The following is a 21,793-nucleotide window of genomic DNA, read 5'->3' as shown; positions in this document are numbered from 1 at the left end:
ACGAACGTTTGTTTCTTGAAAATTTGATCACGATTTAAATACAGTATTTACTTTTAATATTACCGATATGTCATCGAAAAGAAAACGTGTTGTATTATCTTTAAAAGACAAATTAAAGTGTTTGTTTCGATTATCCGGATTTTTCCTTATCCGGACTACCTTCATCCCCAATTAGTCCGGATAATCGAGGTTCTACTGTATTTATTTATTTTTGTTTTTGGTTACCAATTCAATTTAGTATTCATTTTTATATTATAAACAATGCAATTTTCTATTTTATTTTTTAAACATTCATAATTTTCTAGGACAGAAAAGTGCCTGAAATGTATTTCCTGAAATAAAACAATTTATTTAGTTGGTGTGCTTACTGTTTATTTAGTTGATTTTCTTAAAAGAAACTATTGCAGGAAATCCTCATTAATGTGAACTCGGAGAGTTCGAAATCTTGTTAATTTATAACTGTACTATTTATCCCAGCTGCAAATATGGAAATTTTTATGTTAAGGCATTTGGTTAGTTCGAAATATGGCTACTTCAAAATTTGAAGTGAAAATTCTGTTCAAACTGTGATATGCATATGTTAACTTGTTCATTTAGATCTAAGTGCCTCCATACTATAATAGAACAGTAGATCAAGAATAACTCTTATCTGGTGAATATGGCTTTGCTTTTACAGAAACACATTTTTGGTTGTCACTTTATTTATGGACTACACTTTTATCTCTTATCTCATAAAATACAGCTGGGTTTTGGGATTTCAAGATTACAGATAGAGATATTTGTAGAGCTCTAGGCTACTGTATTTGGAAGACTTACTACTTTTGTTCCATTTTGAGAAATTCTGTTTTGCTTTTTATAAAATCTATCTGACAACTTATGAGGTTCTCATTGGAGACATGCTGTTTACCTACAGTTTATTTATTTATATTATGAATACTATTATTATTATTAATAATTATTAATTAACAAAAATAGCATTCTTTATACATAACCGTATTCTATTTGCTTAATAAATTACATCAGTTAAGTTACATGGCATTTGGCATATTGTACAGAAATGTGTAAATTTTGGATAATTCAAAACTCAATAATTCAAAGTTGTGATTATTTTGTTCTTTGAATTTTGAACTAACAAGAATTTCCTGTATATAAGTTTTATTAAACAGCATTCATTTTCTTATTGATTTATGCAATTGCTTATTCTCATCATTATTAAATGTCAACATTGTAAATATAAACTTGGTACTGTACAGTACAGTCATCATCTGTTAAAATAAAAGTTAAAAACTTTCTTTGAAGTTTAAAATTCCAAAATTCTAGTAATATGTTGTTGAACTTGTTTCCACGAATACTTCTGAATAACCAGATTGTTAATGCTAATGTTATTTATTTTATAGCATTATTAAACTTTTCATTTGTTAATGATTATGACATATTACCTGGAAATGAAATTAAAATAAATTGAACTGATTACCAAATAATGCTTATAATTAATATGAATAATATTTCCAAGCAGGCATTTCCATTGACTTTGTGCTGATAATCTGTCAGGGGTAATATATAATATATTATCTTTTTAAATGTGAACAATTGCTTAATGACCATATATATGCCAATACTAATTCTATCTGTGTCATTCTGGACAGTTTATGCTTACCTAGGTAAAGTCCAAAAATATTTATGTAGTAATTTGTTTTACATATACAGTGGTACCTCAGTATACATCTGTTTTAAAATACGTCCAATTCAGAATACGTCCTGTTTGGATGAAACAGATTTTGCTTTGTATACGACTTAATTCAATTATACGCGCCATCCATGAACAAGTAGTACCATCGGTGTACTAGACCAGACTAGATGTTTGCAGTGCCACAGAAAAATTTGTTAAATTTCTTCTGATTTTAATTTGTAAGTAAAATTTTATTATTTTTATTAATCATGAATTGCAAAAAGGCAACCCAAAAGCAACAGAAAACTAAAAAAATGACTAGAATTATAATAGAACTGAAAAAAGAGATTGTTAAGAAATATTAAGGTGGCATGCGTGTTTGAGATTTAACTGTTGCATATGTATTCCGAGAACAACAATATTGACAATCGTGAAAAATAAAGACATTATTAAATCTGCTAACATTGTGAAAGGGGTTAAATCAATTTCTAAGCATAGATCGAAGACATTAGATCATTTTGAGAAATTGCTTTTGCTTTGGATAACTGAAAAACAGTGTGATGGCGACAGCATATCAGAAGCAATTATTTGTGAGAAAGCTTAAAAGATACATGCTGATCTCATGAAAAAATCAAGCAGGAACTAGCCAGGAAAGCGAGATGTTTAAAGCCAGCCATTTTTTTTACATGAGAACGGATTAATCATTTTTACATTACTTCTTATGGGAAAGCTTGGTTTGGTATACGTCCTATTCAGTATAAGTCCAAACATCAGGAACGGATTAAGATCGTATACCGAAGTTCCACTGTAGTCAGTTCAAAAAGTTCAGAATAATTTACCTTCATCATAAAACGTCTACCCTTGAATGACTAAGTGAATAACTTGAATAACTAAGTGAAATAAAATGCGAAAAAATTAAATAAGGGGATGTTTAGCCTGGTCTTTTAAATACATTTTCATCTAAAACTATTAATTTCTAAAAACGTCATAATTTTTTACTTAAGTGAATGATGATCAAAAAATTTAGGATATTTGAAATTGTATTGAAAAAGTTTAGAATAATATGAAATAAATTAATAAATATTGTCTAATTATAAGTAATAGTGCTACAGCTACTAATATATTAATGAATCAAAAGAAAAATAAATAGGAAAATGTTTGTAAAACATTGTCTGCACCATCATCACTTTTTTCTTTTACTTTCTTAACTCAGCATTTTTGGACATCTTAAGTTGTGGCATTTTCAGGTAATTTTCACTTCAGAAATGTTTAAGAATTCCTCTATTTTTTCAAGGTACTAGCTTTTTGTCCTTCTCACAATACTTTATTAATAAAACATTCCACAATTACAGAAACATTTCATGTTGCTGAATTAATAGCAGATTAATATCCTCTCTATTCAACTTGCAATATTTGCCTTCACTCAACATTTTAGTACACATGCTGAACAAAACTACCTAGAACACAAAAATCTATTTGAACAAAAAATAGAGTTATAGAAGTCTAGACCAGTACTCTACAAGTCATTTACACTGCAACTCTAGCTAGAGCAAATCTAGCTGAAAAGTTTACAGTGTATATATAGCTTAAGATTTTAATCTATTCAATCTTCTAAATCAATGGGCCCAAACCTTTTGATTGGAAGGCCAAATTGCACTTAAGTCATAGATAGGCAGGCCACAAATATTTTGTATATTCCATATATACAGTAGATCCCCCTATAAGACTGGTTCCTATAATTATGATTCCTATAAGACGGCGAAAAAATTGTGGCGGTATCCATACACAACGGTAAAAAAACTCCTATAATTACGTAAAACGGGCAGCCAAACTACTTTCCCGCTGTCCGTAGCGTGGTGCTANCGTCTGGACAGTATGTAAATTAGGTACCGTAAGTCTAATACAGTACTGTAATTTTATACATTTCTTGTGAAAGAAACATTTCTTATTCAACGGCCATAAAAATTATTTATATTAATGATGTCTCCAAAGTTCAACGAAGTTTTTGCAGAAAAAAAGCTTATCAGAAATCGCGGCCACCGTTTGGTGCACTGCTCCGCGACGAAAACAAGCTTGAGCAATGGCGACGTCAAACGGTGCACACTCGGTAAGTAATCCTACAATTTTTTGTTTATAGCGTAGTTTAAACGGATTATTTCCAAAAAAAAATATACGTATTTTGGAAATGTTGAGTTGGATTAGTCTAGAATCGATTAATTTTATGGAAGAAAACCTTTCAAACAGCCGTAGTCCGTAAACTTCACACGTCGGGCTGTGATTGGCTGTGATTCCTACAAAATCGGATTCATAAAGAACGGAACGTATCTGCCGTCTTATAGGGGGATCGACTATATTAAAAATATGCCTATTTGTATCATTTATGTGTGATGTGGGCCAGATTTGGCTACCACAGCTGTAAATGATAGATTTATATTGGTGAAGGATTTGTTATTAGACTGTTGCATTTTTTTCCCAAGTGCTTTTTTAGAAATTTCTGCATCTGTTTGAAGTTTCTTTTTTTTTCTTTTTTTAATAGTGGTTCAAAAAATGTACTTTTACTTGTTTCAAACTCTTAACATTTTATTCAGCCTAGTAGGTTACACAAACAATTGAAAGTTATTGGATTATAGAATTGTCTTCCTGCCCTCAAATTAAATTTCAAGCTTTAACTCAACATTCAGCTAAAAGGATTCTCTTTTAAGAGCTAATTTAGATCCAACAAAGAAGTAAAATACTCCTTGTTTGGACAGTAAATCAGCACTTATGTGTTTTCAGTAATTTTCTCATTTCCTGGCACCGGAGAGAGAAACTGTTGCAGATAGCAAATTGAAATATATATATTACTCTCAGACAATTGCTAAAGTAAACTGACAGTTTTTATATATTTCCATTCTGAAATAAACTATCATAAACATGAACCTAACGTATTTATATTCAGAAGATCAATTAAAATCTTACATATAGTAGTTTTATTAGTAATAAATTGTTACATTTGAATTTACTGTTACATTATTAATTTTTGAATTTCAGTGTAATCTGCTTTTGCTAATCTAATATTATTCTGTTAAGATTTATGTTCTTCTTCTTGGAATACAAAATGTTTTTTAAACTTCTGAATGATATCTTTAATTTCTGACTAATAGTACAAAATCTTTCGTATGAGTGTGAGTGACACTTTTCAGGTGACTCATGCTGTTCATTTATTTCTGAATACTGTTTTGAGGGAGTAAAGATCTGAATAAGAGTAATATGAGGGTGAGTGACTCGAGTGATATTTCTGAATTTCACCCTAGGAAAGGAGACACATAAAGCTTATTAGTGTAATATTTTGTCAGAATTCTTCATAAAGATATTTTCCTTTAACATGTTTCTTCAGCTTGGCTTAGTCCATAAGATACAAGACTTAATCTTAGAATCATAAATTTCAGTTACATACTAGCAGTGAGTTGAGCTTTTTAAGATTACAGATGGCCAAGGCAGTTAACATATCAGCCTACTCTCTTGGAACTCGATTAAGTCTGGGTGAGCAACCCCAAGATTTTTTCAGAGGTTTTCTGTCCTAGCTATGTCTTATCCCAATGAAGGTCTAACCAAAATCCATAATGGGAATGCACAAAGACAAATGACTGAAACAGCATGGGCTAAAACTAAACCAAACATTACACTTGAGTCTATAAAGGACTCTTTCACCTCAGATTTAATAAACAGGTGAAAGTGAGGAAGGCCAACAGAACCTCAATAACTACCTGGAGTCATAGACATAGTCCAGTAATAGCAAAGTATATAACAGGGGTGGCCAACCTGCGGCTCGCGAGCCATATGCGGCTCTTTGAAGGATTATTTGTGGCTCTCGATAAATGTACCCAAGTTCCCTTTTCATTTTTGTGTTATTATATTTTTAAAAATTATTATCGTTCCGTATGTGTTTCAAAATGTCTTTTAAATTACTAACAACAAATATGAAAGACTAACTTGTAAGTGCAACGTTGTAACAAATTTCATTTCCGTCCAAGTTAAGAATGATATGACTCATCGAAAACTGCGCGAACGAACATAAACAGTGGCGTAATCGTCCGTTATCGACCGACTCTAGACCGATTTTGAATTTGTAAACTGTCATTGCAACGGACAGGTCACATTGTGCTCTGGAGGAACAATTTGTATCACTCTTGCTACGGATATAATCTGGAATTTTTTGCATACCTTTTTAATACGTATTTAATTGCGGCTCGCGAAAAAATTTCAGATTTTGAAAAATGGCTCGGACTATCACGGAGCTTGGCCACCCTGGGTATATAATTTACTGAAAACTTGCAACTTTATCTGACAATATTTGTGAAGAACTCTAGGCCACTGTATTAAAGCAGCATAGGCAATTTTGATTTGATATATTATGGTACTGTACATATTGCAAATCCCAAGGTTTGCCATCACTATTTCTACACAATTGGAAGATATACTTGGTTTGGTCTAGCATCATCTCAAATTGCAAAGAATTGAGCAATACTTGACTGAGAAAACTGTATCTTCTGTACAGAGAAGGGTTCAATAAAGCTTCTCAAATCCATTTGGTGAATAAAAGGAACAATAACAGCTTTGTCAGTGTGATGCTTAAACTGTTACACTTGTACCCAGTTTGCCCTTAAGACAAATCCTTTTTGTCTTATACATGATAAATGATATGATTTCATCATGTAAATTGCATTTCAGTTGATTTCTAGGTGATAATGTAATGAATAAGTATCATGCTGCTTTCTAAAGATTTACTCTTTCTAAATATAGATTTATTTTATTTTATTTGAGTGCAAGTCAGTTCTGTTTGGGTTAATTCTAAAAGCCAAGAATTTCTATATGCTTGAAATGCTCATGCAAATCAACTATTATTGTAATCATCACAATTTTTATCAGTTTTGGATGTGCCATCAGAACTGTCAGATTTACTTAAACTGTTCCAAAAATATATTTTTACTTGTGATTTAACTTTCTTATGTAAATCATGAATTTTTGTTATTATCACAAATATAAACATTTAACAATAGTTAAAACTTAGAAAAGTAAAATTTCTTGCCAAATAAAGCACCTATGATAGACAATGATATACTAATTAATTAAAATGCCTCCATGTCCTTTTCTTACTAAAATATAAATTTTTGTCTCTAAGTACGTATCTTCTAATATCAGGACTTATTATACTGGCTTTACAGATAATGCTACAGAGTTTCACAGAAAACAATTTTTTATTTTATATAATACTAGCTTACCCGTCGCACATTGCTGCGATCTCAGAAGAAACAAAATTCAAGCAAACTCGTTATGATAAAATTAAATTTTTATTTTATCATTTTTATTGAAACTTATTATTACTATTATTATTATTATTATTATTATTATTCATTTTCATTGGGAAGACATTTCAAAGTGTCAATATTTTTTGTTTTTCCGTCTGGTGCGTACACGAATAAATCAGAAGGTTTTCCGACGCGTGAGCTGGCCACATATAGTTGTCCATGCAAGAAGCACGGATTCTCCAAATTTAACCCACACACTCGCAGCAATTTCAGAAGTGCGATATTCCCCATTTTTATATATATATTTTTAATCCTTTAAAATTATAATTATTTAATTGCTCCTTCCTCTCTTCCTTGGCATGTTGTGAAATTTCTGATAGTTGGATAATAAACCGTTTTATTGTAATTTGTCTTTTTAAATTATTTTGAGTCGATATTAAAATTTGGAAAAGGGGATCTCTAGATCGGTAAAATAGGCGAATTTCCTCCTACAACTTCGGTTGTTGTTCGGGATACAGTTAAGGTTTTAACAAAGTTCGAGCGAATACATAATTAGCAAAAAANATCTTTCCACTTTTCCTCAAGTCGCTTTTTTAGTCTTTTAGTTTACTATCATTCATGTAAGTAATATGGTGTATGGCGTATATAAATGTTTAATTCTTTATAGTGTCAGTGATCAAAGGCTTTTTATATTTACAGTTTTCTATTTTCTCTGTATCTATTTATACTATTTGTCATTTTTATACAATACGTAGATCGTAAAGTTCTGCTTTACTTATCTTTTATGACTAGTAATGTACTGTATACATTTTTAAAACTCCAATAGTCATAATGATTTAAAATATAAATTTTCGTCTACAAGTACTGTACATATCTTCTAATATCAGGACTTATTATACTGGCTTTACAGATAATGCTACAGAGTTTCACAGAAAACAATTTTTTATTTTATTTAATATACCTGGACACACACATAATTTTGCGTTTCGGACACATTTGTCCCTTCTCAGCAGGTATTTTTGTAGTATATTCCATATAAATTAAAAAACCAGATTTTCTTTCGTTTTTAACTCTACTGGACATTCAATTTTAACCAACAAAAACAATATTACTGTGAACTTAAACCTGTATTAAACAAATTATTATATTAACATTATATCAGTTTTTTTACATTTATTTACTATTTTTTACAACTTACATCTGTTCTTGTTCAATTTGACTAACACCTGGTTTCCACTTCTTTTGATTGTTCTTTTTATCTTTCAGACACGCCCCTTCTTCTATGATTCTTCACCGTGATTGGTGCATTTCTCTACCAGTATTACTATTTATTCTATTATTTTGTCTAATTATATTAATATGTTCATAAAGTTGTCTTTTGTAATTATTCTTTTGTTTTTTTCCTTATTCTTACTGAATTTAATACTATTTCACAGCCTGTGGTATTACAGTGCTCCGCTACTACTGAATTTGCATAATTTCTCTTGATTACTCAAATGTGTTCGTTTATTCTTATTTTTAGTTTTCTTTTCGTTTCTCCTATATATATTTTTTCTGGTTTACAATTACAATTAAAGGAATACACAACTCTTTTTTCTTCTAATATGTCATATTTTCCTTCATTTCTATAACATAAATGGTTTTTTTTTTTGTTGTATTTACTTTTTCCAGTATTAGATTAATTCTATTGTTTAATACATTCTTAATTCTTTCAAACATCTTAGGGATATATCTTATTTTAACAAAACTTTTCTCTTTATCTATTGATCTTAATTATTTATCATTTTCCAGTGTTTTTATCCATTTGTTCAGTAGACTTTTTGGATAATCATTTAACATAAAACATTTTTATTATTTCTTCTTCTTCTTTTTCCCGTGTTTTGATTTCACTAGTTCATTGTCTTATTTTATTTATATACACTTTAAATATATTATATTACATACTTATTGGTGTAACAGATTTATAATTAATTGTTTTTGGTATCTGCTCAAATTGCAAAGAATTGAGCAATACTTGACTGAGAAAACTGTATCTTCTGTACAGAGAAGGGTTCAATAAATCTTCTCAAATCCATTTGGTGAATAAAAGGAACAATAACAGCTTTGTCAGTGTGATGCTTAAACTGTTACACTTGTACCCAGTTTGCCCTTAAGACAAATCCTTTTTGTCTTATACATGATAAATGATATGATTTCATCATGTAAATTGCATTTCAGTTGATTTCTAGGTGATAATGTAATGAATAAGTATCATGCTGCTTTCTAAAGATTTACTCTTTCTAAATATAGATTTATTTTATTTTATTTGAGTGCAAGTCAGTTCTGTTTGGGTTAATTCTAAAAGCCAAGAATTTCTATATGCTTGAAATGCTCATGCAAATCAACTATTATTGTAATCATCACAATTTTTATCAGTTTTGGATGTGCCATCAGAACTGTCAGATTTACTTAAACTGTTCCAAAAATATATTTTTACTTGTGATTTAACTTTCTTATGTAAATCATGAATTTTTGTTATTATCACAAATATAAACATTTAACAATAGTTAAAACTTAGAAAAGTAAAATTTCTTGCCAAATAAAGCACCTATGATAGACAATGATATACTAATTAATTAAAATGCCTCCATGTCCTTTTCTTACTAAAATATAAATTTTTGTCTCTAAGTACGTATCTTCTAATATCAGGACTTATTATACTGGCTTTACAGATAATGCTACAGAGTTTCACAGAAAACAATTTTTTATTTTATATAATACTAGCTTACCCGTCGCACATTGCTGCGATCTCAGAAGAAACAAAATTCAAGCAAACTCGTTATGATAAAATTAAATTTTTATTTTATCATTTTTATTGAAACTTATTATTACTATTATTATTATTATTATTATTATTATTCATTTTCATTGGGAAGACATTTCAAAGTGTCAATATTTTTTGTTTTTCCGTCTGGTGCGTACACGAATAAATCAGAAGGTTTTCCGACGCGTGAGCTGGCCACATATAGTTGTCCATGCAAGAAGCACGGATTCTCCAAATTTAACCCACACACTCGCAGCAATTTTCAGNTTTCCTTGTATCATATATTATAATACAGTCATCTACATACCTGTTATAAAATTCTATGCCTTCTATATTTTTAATTTTTTCATCTATTTGTATCATTGATATTTCAGCCAATCTTGGACCTATGCAAGTACCCATAGGTATTCCATCTGTCTGGGTATAGAATTTATTTTTGAACTGAAAGTAGTTATTTTTAATTATCCAACTAGGTGTTTTAATTCTTATTAATGAATTTTTTATATCTTTTATTGTGATACTAGGATACATATTTACAATATCAAGATAATATTAATATCAAGAGATATTAATTTCATATATTTATTAATTGTAATATTTTGTAATCTTGTTAACAATTCATCTACATTTTTAATGCTATAATTAGACACTTCTAATAGATTTAATTTATTTTTTAAATATTTTTCTATATTGTAATATAAATAATTTCTAACATCTATTAATGGTCTATATTTTACAGGATTTTTGTGTGTTGTTACCCTTATGTTGAATTTTGGTGTTCTAGTATCTTCTTTCTTGACATGTTTGATGTCTTCTTCTGTTATGTGTAGTTTTGTTTTCAAACTTTTCAATTCCTTGTCCAATAATTTTATGAGATTATTCACTGGATCTTTCTTCGGTATAATTTCCTTCTTTAATTAATCCTCTGATCACTTCTGTTTTTTCTTCTTTCTTCATTATTATTATTTGTTTCGTTTTGTCACCTTGAAGTATTTCTAAATTATTATTACTTAAAAATGTTTTAACACTATTTAATTGTTTCTTATAATTATTAATTTTATTTTTTGTTTTTTTTATTTAGTTTTTTATTTGTTATTATTTTTTGCATACCTTTTCTTATACCTTCTCTTTCTTCTTCTGGAAATTTCCATAACAAATGTTATGTGATCACAGCAAATTCTTTACTTTTCAACATTTCTGGTCCATTGTAGTCCATTCCCAGTTTTAGTGTTCTTTGGATTGGTCCTGAGATTTCTACGTTTGTCATATTCAAAATTAATTGTCTTTCATAATCTTCTTTTTCTTTAAGAGTCGGATATCCTATCTTCTTAACTAATTTATTGTATTTATTTAAAAAGGACTTACCAGTAGATTCATTTCTTGTCTGTTCTTTGTTTCTTTTGTGTTTTTCCTTTGTAATTTCTTTAGTTTATACTTTTTATGATTAATATTAGAAGTTATTATTAATTTGTTTATTTTCTCTACATCATGTCTTTGTAAGTTCCTACTAATACTCACCGGTAACTTTATGTCTTCTATTTTGCATTTTTTCAAATACCATATTTCCAATTTTGATTTTTTTATTTCTTTCTCCATGTTTCCTGTTCTTTGCATTTTCTGATTCACCAGAATTTCAGCTAAATATATTATTAAAAATATTGTTTAATTAAAATGTCCAATTGAGTTAAAAACGAAAGAAAATCTGAAAATTGTAAGAATTTTATTAATGTATATAAATAAATAATTTTGTCAGTAAATTTTAAATGTAATTTTAAAATTTATTTTATTGTTTTTAATTTTTATAGAATATACTACAAAAATACCTGCTGAGGAGAGACAAATGTGTCCGAAGCACAAAATTATGTATGTGTCCAGTTATATTAAATAAAATAAAAAATTGTTTTCTGTGAAACTCTGTAGCATTATCTGTAAAGCCAGTATAATAAGTCCTGATATTAGAAGATATGTACTTGTAGACGAAAATTTATGTTTTAATGATATACTAAATTTAACAACTAAGTAAAATACTGCAGATATAAACAATTAAGATGTTAGATGCATAATTTATGTGGTATCCTCANAAAAAAAAAAGTCTGAAAATTGTAAGAATTTTATTCATGTATATAAATAAATAAGTTTGTCGGGTAATGTTAAATGTAATTTTAAAATTATTTTATTGTTTTAATATAGAATATACTACAAAAATACCTGCTGAGGAGAGACAAATGTGTCCGAAGCACAAAATTACGTATGTGTCCAGTTATATTAAATAAAATAAAAAATTGTTTTCTGTGAAACTCTGTAGCATTATCTGTAAAGCCAGTATAATAAGTCCTGATATTAGAAGATATGTACTTGTAGACGAAAATTTATGTTTTAATGATATACTAAATTTAACAACTAAGTAAAATACTGCAGATATAAACAATTAAGATGTTAGATGCATAATTTATGTGGTATCCTCAACCATACAATTAAACAAAAATAATAATAAACATTATTAACATCAGTTGTCATATATCTTAGTGCTGAAACTGTTAAATGGTTTTGTTAAAAATAGACATCCAGTTTTTATAACTAATTGATTCCCATAAGTTGCTGTTAAATAATTCATCCTATTTCTGGTAAGTTCAATGCTATAAACAGAGATAAAGTTTCTGGAAATATGAAATATTACAAAAGGTAATGAAATATATTTTTTTTGTGTCAACAAAAAAAATATATTTCATACAATTATAATAATAAATTTATATCAGTTGTAATAGCAAAATGTTATAAAGTGAGCAGTAACATTTCCTAAATTACATTGTATTTTGTATCACAGTATTGTTTGAAAAATCAAACAGCAAATATTTTCTTAATCTAGATATTATTTATCTGAAAGACTATTTCAAAAATTAAATTAAAAAACATCTACTGTAGATAACAATTTTTATTTGGACCATATTTGGATTAATAATCACTTTGTCTAACATTTGGGATTTCTGACACAAATAAGTATAGCACTTGAGTTTTTGTAGATAAGTTCATACTTGGTCATGTGAGTAGAGAAGATGGGCAGAATTGCACCAGTGTATATCCACTTATCAATGTGGAAGAATTGCTTCCACATTGGTTAGCCATCACAAAAGCCATAATGTCATTCTCATTACTTCAGTATGCTGCTAAATGATATATCCATGAGGTGCATGTTGGGAAGAATGGAAAACTTGCTAGTTTACATTTGGTCTATCTGCAGTTTGTCAATGCAATTATTGTTTATTCTTTTAGATTTATATATTTTTATGAGGAATGCTTTTTCAGTAACAAACTATTATTTCTTATTAATTTGATTAGCATTTTATGAACAAAAGATTTTTGCACATAGCCACATTGAAAATCATCTACGTTGAATTTGGTATAGAATGACATCAATGTATATAAATGATTCTCTCGTTGATCAGTAAATATTTCTACTTGCTGTTGCCTAAAAGTTGAGCTCAACTCAACATGTAAACACATCCCTTTTCCTTCACAGTCTGATGTCAAGACAGCTACTAGATCACAACTTTTGTCTCTTATCAACATGGATTCTGTCATAGTGAGAACTAGCCTTCCACACTAACCTTCAAATACAGTAGAGCGTTGTTTATCTGAAAGTCGGTTATCTGAAAGAATTCCAATCGTCAAATTTAAATTTTTGCTAGTGCTGTGGCAATGCAATTTTTGGCTATATCTTGGGTTACTCCAATATTTTTTTTGTTGATGTGTGTGTTTTAGCTGGCAGCACTGGCACTTTTGTGTGGTGTTTTTCTGAGGACTGTGTTGTGCTGAATCAAACGTTTTTGATACTAGATTAACTTTTAAAGTATAATTTTTTTTTGTTTTTACATTTTTCAATGTATTTATTTTGTTTGTAAAAAATAAAGAAATAATTTTCAATGATACAATAGCCNCAACAAAAATTTAAATACAACAATTTAATAAAAACTTTTACAGTACAATTTACAATCAAGAAGACTAAATACCAGCTAGAAACTGATGTTCAATCTTTCTCCTTTTATTTAAAACTAAAATTAAGCTCACAGCTCTTACCAATTCTCAGGTATATGAACAGGAAGATTTTTTGTATTTATGACTATAAGCTCAGATTTCTCCCATTCTATTTCTGCTTGTTTTTTAAGTAATAGCTCAGCCAATGTATTATTTCTTTTTTTTTCTGAATATCTTTTTTTTTTGTTCTATGTTCCTTCATTTTATTTTTCAATGTTCTATTAGTGCTCCCAAATATTCATTTACAAATGTTGTCATCTTTAAAATAAACTGGAATTTTGTGGGCACTACTCTTCAATAAACATCACTTTGTGTCTAAAGAGTTCTTTTTCATATATATACATAAACATCACTAAACCTGATAAATTTGTAAAGCCAAACAATTACTGGATTACATTGGGCTACTATTATATTTAATAAGAGATGGCGCCTAACGCTTACCTCTAGTGCCAAATTAATTAAGTAATTTATTTAGAATTTAGCATTAAAATAGCCCGATTAATTTACGGCATTCGGTTGGTGTCTTATTATATTGGATATCGAGTTTGGAGATGTTTATTTATTTCCAATTTACATCAACCACTTTCCTTATTTCGTTACTTCATAGTAACGAAATAAGGAATTATTTCGTTACTTCATAGTAACGAAATAAGGAAAGTGGTCTTCATCTTGGGTGTTTGATCCCTCGTGGGTACCAGTGTAAGATATTTGTAGTCCATTTGTTGTCTTGTTTGTTTTCTAGCAATGTGTCTGGCCCATCATCATTTTGAACGTTTGATCCTCTCAACAATATCATATACCTTTGTTTGATATCTTATCTAGATGATTTACTTTCTGTCTTTTCTTGTAATGCCTAGCATGCCTCTTCTCATACTTCTTTGTGTTGTCTGTAGTCTCTGTATTGTTTTGCTTGTTAGTGTTCACGTTTCTGCTCCATAAGTGAGTGCTGGTAGAACACATTGGTTGAATACTTTTTCTTTTCAGACACATTGGCAGTTTGCTTCTTAGAATTATGCTACTTTTGCCAAATATACTCCATACGATCCTGTCTTCTGTTTATTTCATTTGTGATATTGTTATCCATAGTTATTTCTTGACCAGGTATAGACATAATTTTGTACTTCTTCAATCTCAGTTTTGTTTGTCATAAACTTTTTTTTCATAGTAAATTCATTCAGCATTACTTTTGTCTTTTGCAGATTCATCTTCAATCCCACTTGAATGCTTGCCCCAGCTATTTCTTGCAGCATTTCTTCTAATTCATATGGGTTAGTGGTAATTTTTTCTAATTCATATGGGATATAATGATAACTATCGTCTGCAAAGTGGAGATGACTTGGAAATTTCCCATTAATTTTAATTCCTTTCTTGCTTCAGTCCAGACTTCTGAAAACTTCCTCTAATACAGCATTAAATAGTTTGGTGATAATGTGTCTCCTTGTCTAACTCTTTTCCAAGCCTGATCCTTGCCTTTTTCTTTATCCAAACAGATGGTTGCTGTTGCTTTATTATAGATCTTCCTGATTATATTAATGTATATGCTTTCTATGCTATTAGATTCTAAGGCTTTCACTGCTGCAGATGGGAAAACAGAATCAAAAGCTTTCTCAAAATCTACAAAGCCAAAATAAAGTGATAATTCATATTCTTTATGGCATTCAGTAAGTTTTCTGATTGTTTGGATGTGATCTATGTGCAGAATCGTCCCTGTTCTCTTGGTTGAGTGGAGTCCAGTTTAGATTTGAATATGTTTGTCAGTATTTTAGTAAAGATCTTATACATATTGAACAAAAGGTTGATGGGTCAGAGATTTTCTCCTTATTGTGCATTTTGTAGTGCTGTATACATTATCTTTCCTTGTATGGATTATTTGTTTTGTTTTGTCTATTTTTCTGTCATTACTGATCTATACTTTGCCCTTGTCATATTTATACAGCATATTATAGAACCTTTCAAAAACACAAATGATTTATTTATTGTTCCTGGTGGTAGTTCTTTCTTTAGAACAAAAATCCATTTCTTTCCAATGCAGTTTTCATTTAGCTGTTTTCAAACTTTTGTTTTTTTACAAGTGTCTTTGTTATAAGATTGCATGTGAACTTCCTGATGTCCTCTGTGATATGTTTATTTAGTTTTTTTTTGCCTTGAATTCTCTACATTTTTAAAATTAATTCTCTTGTTTTCTCTGTTAATTTCTTTACTGGTTTTGTTTCTGCTTTACCGATTATTTCTTTTGGAACTTCTTGTAGGGTTAGTTTTCTGTTCATTTCTGTAACATTTAGGTCTTCAATATTACTACCCAAAATTTTGAAGTGGTTCTTTTAGTTATAATTGAAAATTATTTTGGTGTTCCTGTATACAAGCCATATTAACATACTACTTTTTGATCTTAATAAACTTTATCCTTTCAGTTTTCATATTCAATAGCAGTTTGCATCTCCCCATTCTGTAATCACTGCCTGTATTGAAGTTGTTGAAAACTTTGCAATCATGGATTACAAATTTCTTTTTTGATATAATGTAGTTGATTCCATTATTAGTTCCATTTGCACTTCTCCAAGTCCATTTCCTTTGTAGTTTCTTTTTGACATCAATCACAGGATTGTTACTGTGATGGATGTCAGGGAAATAGAATAATAGTATAAACTCTGTCATAAATTGTATCTTTACTGAAGACTGATTGGCAAATACTCTGATCTGTCTTCAGTAAAGATACAATCTGTGCAGTTAAATAAAAAATCTGAGAATAAAATAGTCTTCTGAATAATTTTTGGAACTTGGGTGAATGTTGGATTCAAAGGACATAACATTTTGTTTTATTTGTCCAAAAAGAAATCTTTTAAGTGATTATAGAAGTGAGTGGTTATCTCTGACAAATGTTGCTAATTTTAGCTCAGAACTAAAGTTTATTTATACTACTATATTAAATTTTCAGTTTAATAGTTATAATTCATTATAAATAAGAATCAGTATGTATAAATTGGGTAATTACAATTAAAATATCCATGTTCATTGTTGTCTGGGGAAATACTTTACAGTTCAAATGCAACCAAATATGGTAGAGTGACATTTCAGGACACACAAACACATTTTAAAAAGTCCAGCAAGTTGCTTAACTTTTCCAGCAACATTTAAAACTGCATGTGTGGCACCATCTGTTTTGACATTTTATTATTAAAAACTTTTCATATTTTGAATTATTATAAAATGGCTAAAAGCTTAATTTTGAGGGTACAAATGGGTTTTATAAAAAAAATTGTAAATGCTAATAATGAGTAAAATTGTCATAAGTTCATCCCTTCTTAAGATATGACACACAATCCCCCTTTATCTCTTTACCCTGTTGACCTTTAACCACCAAAATTTAATAGTATCAATTTCTCTAATAAACAAACCTCCCTGCAAAATTTCAGAAATTTTCAACGAAAAGCATAAGAGTTATTAAACTTCAAAGACGGTGAACAAAATTATGCCCCACACACTAACATCTCTATATACAGAAAAAACTCCAGAATTTTGCAATTCCCAACATTTCAAGGTCTCCTGGGTTCAAAAATGTAAAAATCTTGGTGGTCAGTTTTTGAACAATCTCCATATTTTTTCTCTGTTATATATAACAGAGCCAGGAAAGTAAAAAATTAGTATTAAAACTCACCATTTTGGCACTGCAGGCAACAAAAACAAGCAGTTTCCTTTACATAAGCACACAGGTTGCAGCTAAGATCTGGGTATTAAAGTGGCCAAAATTATAGTGTCTTTTTCTGGACCTGCATTAAAACAAAAATGCATTGAAAAATATACAATATTGAAGACTCAATATAAACAAATTTTTTTTTATTTAATTATGTTCTGGTGATTGTGAATGAATGTTTTGAGAACTTCAAAAATTTTTTTGTATTTAGTCTTCAATATTGTACATTTTTTAAAGATATATCATCTAAAAGCATATTAATCAGGAACAGTATATAAGAATAATGAAAATAAATAACTGAATAAACAATATCCTTACATTGGTTTATACAGTTTTGAATCATTTTAATTATATTTTTGAATATTTATGATAAAATATTTTTTCAATTTTTGATACAAAAATCATAGTAAAATTATAATATTATTTATATAATGAGACTTTGTATTTCAGTAATACACTACACTCTTGCCAATCCAGCCATTCCTTGATAGAGGAATGCCAGATTACAGAGAATACTATATTACAGAGTGTGTATAGACCTAAAGGCAATGAATAACACATAATTTCTCTTCCTTTGATACCAATTCTTCTTTGGGGGCAGGCAAGAAATAATACAGAGCATAGACATACAGTACTATACATAGAAATGAAACTCAAGTGAACACGAAAACAGAATGTATGATATGACTAACGTTTTCTTGGAAATGGAAGTGGGAAGTGGGGGATAATTGGGATATAATCACATGGGAAGTGCTGGATAATTGGTACCAGATTATAAAGGACCAGATTAGCAAGAGTGTGCTGTATTAGGAAAGAAAAAATTTACAATTATTACAGTTAAGCATACAACAGTAAAATATTAATAGAATTATTAGAAAGTAGCAATATAGACTTGTTTATGATGCAAATTAATTTTAAATACAAAATATTTTTTTTATTATAACATGACATGCAGAACATTACTAATAGAGTATATCATATTTGAATTATTCATTAAAATAAAAGTGCTACTTTAGTGAATATCCTTCAGAGACAAGTAGTCACTATAAATAAAAATATTTTACAAAACTATTGGTATTTACATCATTTATATTCTACTTTTTCTTATTATGGATCAGATTTCTGTTGACTTGTATATTTTTTTTTCCATATAATTCTTATTATAATATGTTAATCATTCTTCATTATCAAATCCATATTTTCATTATAGAATTTTTATTTTATGTAATTTGTATAAATTTTATTTAATAATAATAAAATTTTGCTACAAATTGTATTTTTCAGGTATAATTTCCAGTTAATATGGGATGATCAGACTTTTTATCATTCTTTGTTAAAAAGATTTACTTGATAACATTATTTTTAAGAAGGTAAGTTTAAAATATTGTAAAATAAAATTATCTAAAAGCAAAAATTTTTAATATCTGAATAACATTTAGCATTAAGAAAGAGAAAGATATATCATTCTAGAATGAATAATCAAACAAATATATATATAGAAGATATGAGATGTGTCATTCCAAAATACATCTGATCCAGTTTTGCTTAATTTTCAGTATTTAATAAAGTCTTTTAAAGCTTTAAACTTGGCAATGCTAACTTTGGTTTATAAGGATGGCATTTTCTGGCTCTCTTAGGGTTGTATTGTGTCAGTATTTGTTCCATTAATGTTAAGCTTAAAATACTAAATCATTAATTACAAAAATTTTGTACTGCAGCATCATGTATTAAAAGTTAATTATATAAATCATTAATGAATGTTACATAATATTATTATATTATGATTTTTGAATATTTTTGCATTGATTTTTGCAACTTTATAATAGAATCAAATATAGATAACTCAGAAAAATTTCAGTTTTTAATTTGTTATTAATCTTTAATCAAACTTAAATGGATCAAATTTTCTCTCTTATAATTTAATTTTTTTTCATGAAAATCATTTGTTTGATTATCTTATCATAAAATTAATATTAGTTATATTATTAGTTATTAAATATTTTGTTGAACAATCTGATGATTAGTGAACTTTAACACAGTTAAATGTTCTAGTCATTAAAACAACAATATGATAATTTTAGTCGTAGTATTAACAAAGTATCTGATATTGAAACTGTAATTAAATTATATTTTTATATTTTCACAGTTTGTTTTGTCAAAAATGATTGATATTTTAAGTAAATAAAACATAATTTAAGATGAATCACTACTGAATACATGTATATAAATATCCATTCTCACAGTGACTGTAAGTTTAATTGTAGGTGATAGGGTATTTGATTCTTGTAACCAAATGTTAAATTTGGTTTGAATGATAAAACAATGGAAGTGTTTCCGTTGGAGGAATCTGCTCCTGGTGGGATACTGAATGGATCGAATCCAACACAACTTGAAAAAATGAAAGAATGGGATGCAAATTTTACACAGTTCGAAAGTATGTTATCTAATTAAATTATTCGTATAATTAAATTTTTCATTATTAAACAGCTGATTTTTTCTGAATTAATTTTACAGAAGTTTTAGAAGCTGCATGTCAAAGAAACGATGATGATAAACTTTCTTCACAGTCATATTTAAGCTCATTTAACTGTTCATCATCATCAGAGAACTTCTTTACATCGCCTCAAGTTTCAAATAAAGATAATAATTTGTGGAATTATCCTACAGTGTCTTGTACAGAACAGTATGATGAGAAAAAGAATAACATTGACTGCACTAAAAGAACAAAATTCTCTGAATGTTTGTTAAATACAAATGATCTAACTGAGGAAAATCCTTGCAACAAAGAAAAGAATAATTCTGAAGAAATGGATGTACAAGAAGAAAGTGAACAAAATAAAAGTGAAAGTTCTGATAGTGAAGAAGAAGAAGAAGAAGAAAGTGAAGAAGAGAAGCAAGTGAAAAAAGAAGAGGAGAAGAAAAAGAAGAAGAAGAAAACTAAAAAAAAGAAGTTGCCTTTTGAACGATGCAACATCAGGTAAAGAAATAATTAATAAAATTTATATTATGTGTATGTATTAAAATAAAATATTTAATTTTAATTATCAGAGAGATTATCCCAGAATCAGAATTAGATGCTGAAACATTAGCTGCCCAGAGAGAAGAACAAGAAAGAATAAGACGATTACAAGAAGCACAACAAAGAGCCTTACTTGAGGCTCAACAAAGAGTTGTACTTGATCCACAACAAAGATTATTTCATCAGCAGATGCCAGTTCGTAAATCATTAGAAATGAAACCATTAAGTCTAGATAATGCACGTTCCAAAGCCTTTTGGGATAAACATTTGAATTGGATATCAAATGCAAAAACTTGTAATTCCACACCAGAAATAAATTTTACATTTAATCCAGTGAAAAAAGATACAGATATTGTAATACTTGATAGCAGTGAAGATGAACAGCCTCCTGAAATAAATCCTGAAAATAATACATATCAAGTTAAAGAGAAAGGTTTGTCATATTATATTATATTTGTATTAATAAACAAAATTATTAGCTTATTTTTCATTTATGTAGAACGTAACCCTATACCTCACTGTAAATATGGGTTCGTTTTACACCAATTCAATTTGCACCAGCTTTTGTAGGAATGGAACTGCGGCGTAAACTGAGGGCTACCTGTAATGCTAAAGAAATAGCAATTAATACTGAAGATAATGAGATTATTAGAGATCATTTCTTTAAATACAATATAATGTAACAGAAAATATAAGTAGTTTAATAAAAAAAAAATCAAATGAAACTAAAATCATTTGACTCCACTTCAACATGTGGCATGCCGTGACATTTGATGATAGGGAAGCTGTGTTTCAATAAGAAGCCGACTTCCAGGGGCAATCAGTTAATTCTTTCTTTAAATGTATTTTTAATAGATTATTTATCTGATGTACTTAATAAATAAACAAGTTCAATATAATTACCTCTGTTATTAGATCTAATATATTCCATATGCCCTCTAAATGCCAATTCTTGCTTTGATAAAAACATATAACATCTATTTATTTAGATACTAGCTTAACCGTCGCGCATTGCTGCGATCTCAGAAGAAACGAAATTCAAGCAAATATAACTTTGTAATGAAACGTGCATGAAAATAACATAAAATATTCTTTACTCTTTAAATCTTAACCACTTAGTCAAATAGCTCCCTACGAGTGGAATCAGAGACGGTCCTGCTAGGTGTGCGGTGTGTACTGTACGTGCACGCGGGCTGCCAAATCCCGAGGGTGCCGATACCCTCGGGATTTGGCAATGTCAAATGTTTCTTTTGTCGCATCACTAATATACCTCAAAAGACGCGACAGGGTT

General features: G+C 28.9%; 1 protein-coding gene across 1 annotated transcript in view; it reads left to right on the top strand.

Moving 5' to 3' along the window:
• The window catches only part of LOC111621342 (helicase ARIP4-like), a 93,499-nt gene that overhangs the window by 28,964 nt on the left and 42,742 nt on the right, over positions 1-21,793 (top strand). The window contains exons 2-5 of the mRNA XM_023363438.1: positions 18,768-18,853; positions 19,748-19,917; positions 19,998-20,460; positions 20,532-20,935. Coding sequence (XP_023219206.1) covers positions 19,806-19,917; positions 19,998-20,460; positions 20,532-20,935 — 979 coding nt within the window. The 5' untranslated portion in view covers positions 18,768-18,853; positions 19,748-19,805. The remainder of the gene's footprint in view (positions 1-18,767; positions 18,854-19,747; positions 19,918-19,997; positions 20,461-20,531; positions 20,936-21,793) is intronic.

Source organism: Centruroides sculpturatus, unplaced genomic scaffold, assembly GCF_000671375.1.
Source record: "Centruroides sculpturatus isolate CEXI.00-Female unplaced genomic scaffold, Cexi_2.0 scaffold98, whole genome shotgun sequence".
NCBI classification, from domain to species: Eukaryota; Metazoa; Arthropoda; class Arachnida; order Scorpiones; family Buthidae; genus Centruroides; species Centruroides sculpturatus.
The sequence above is the reverse complement of the archived record's forward strand: the minus strand, read 5'-3'. Positions and strand labels throughout refer to the sequence as shown.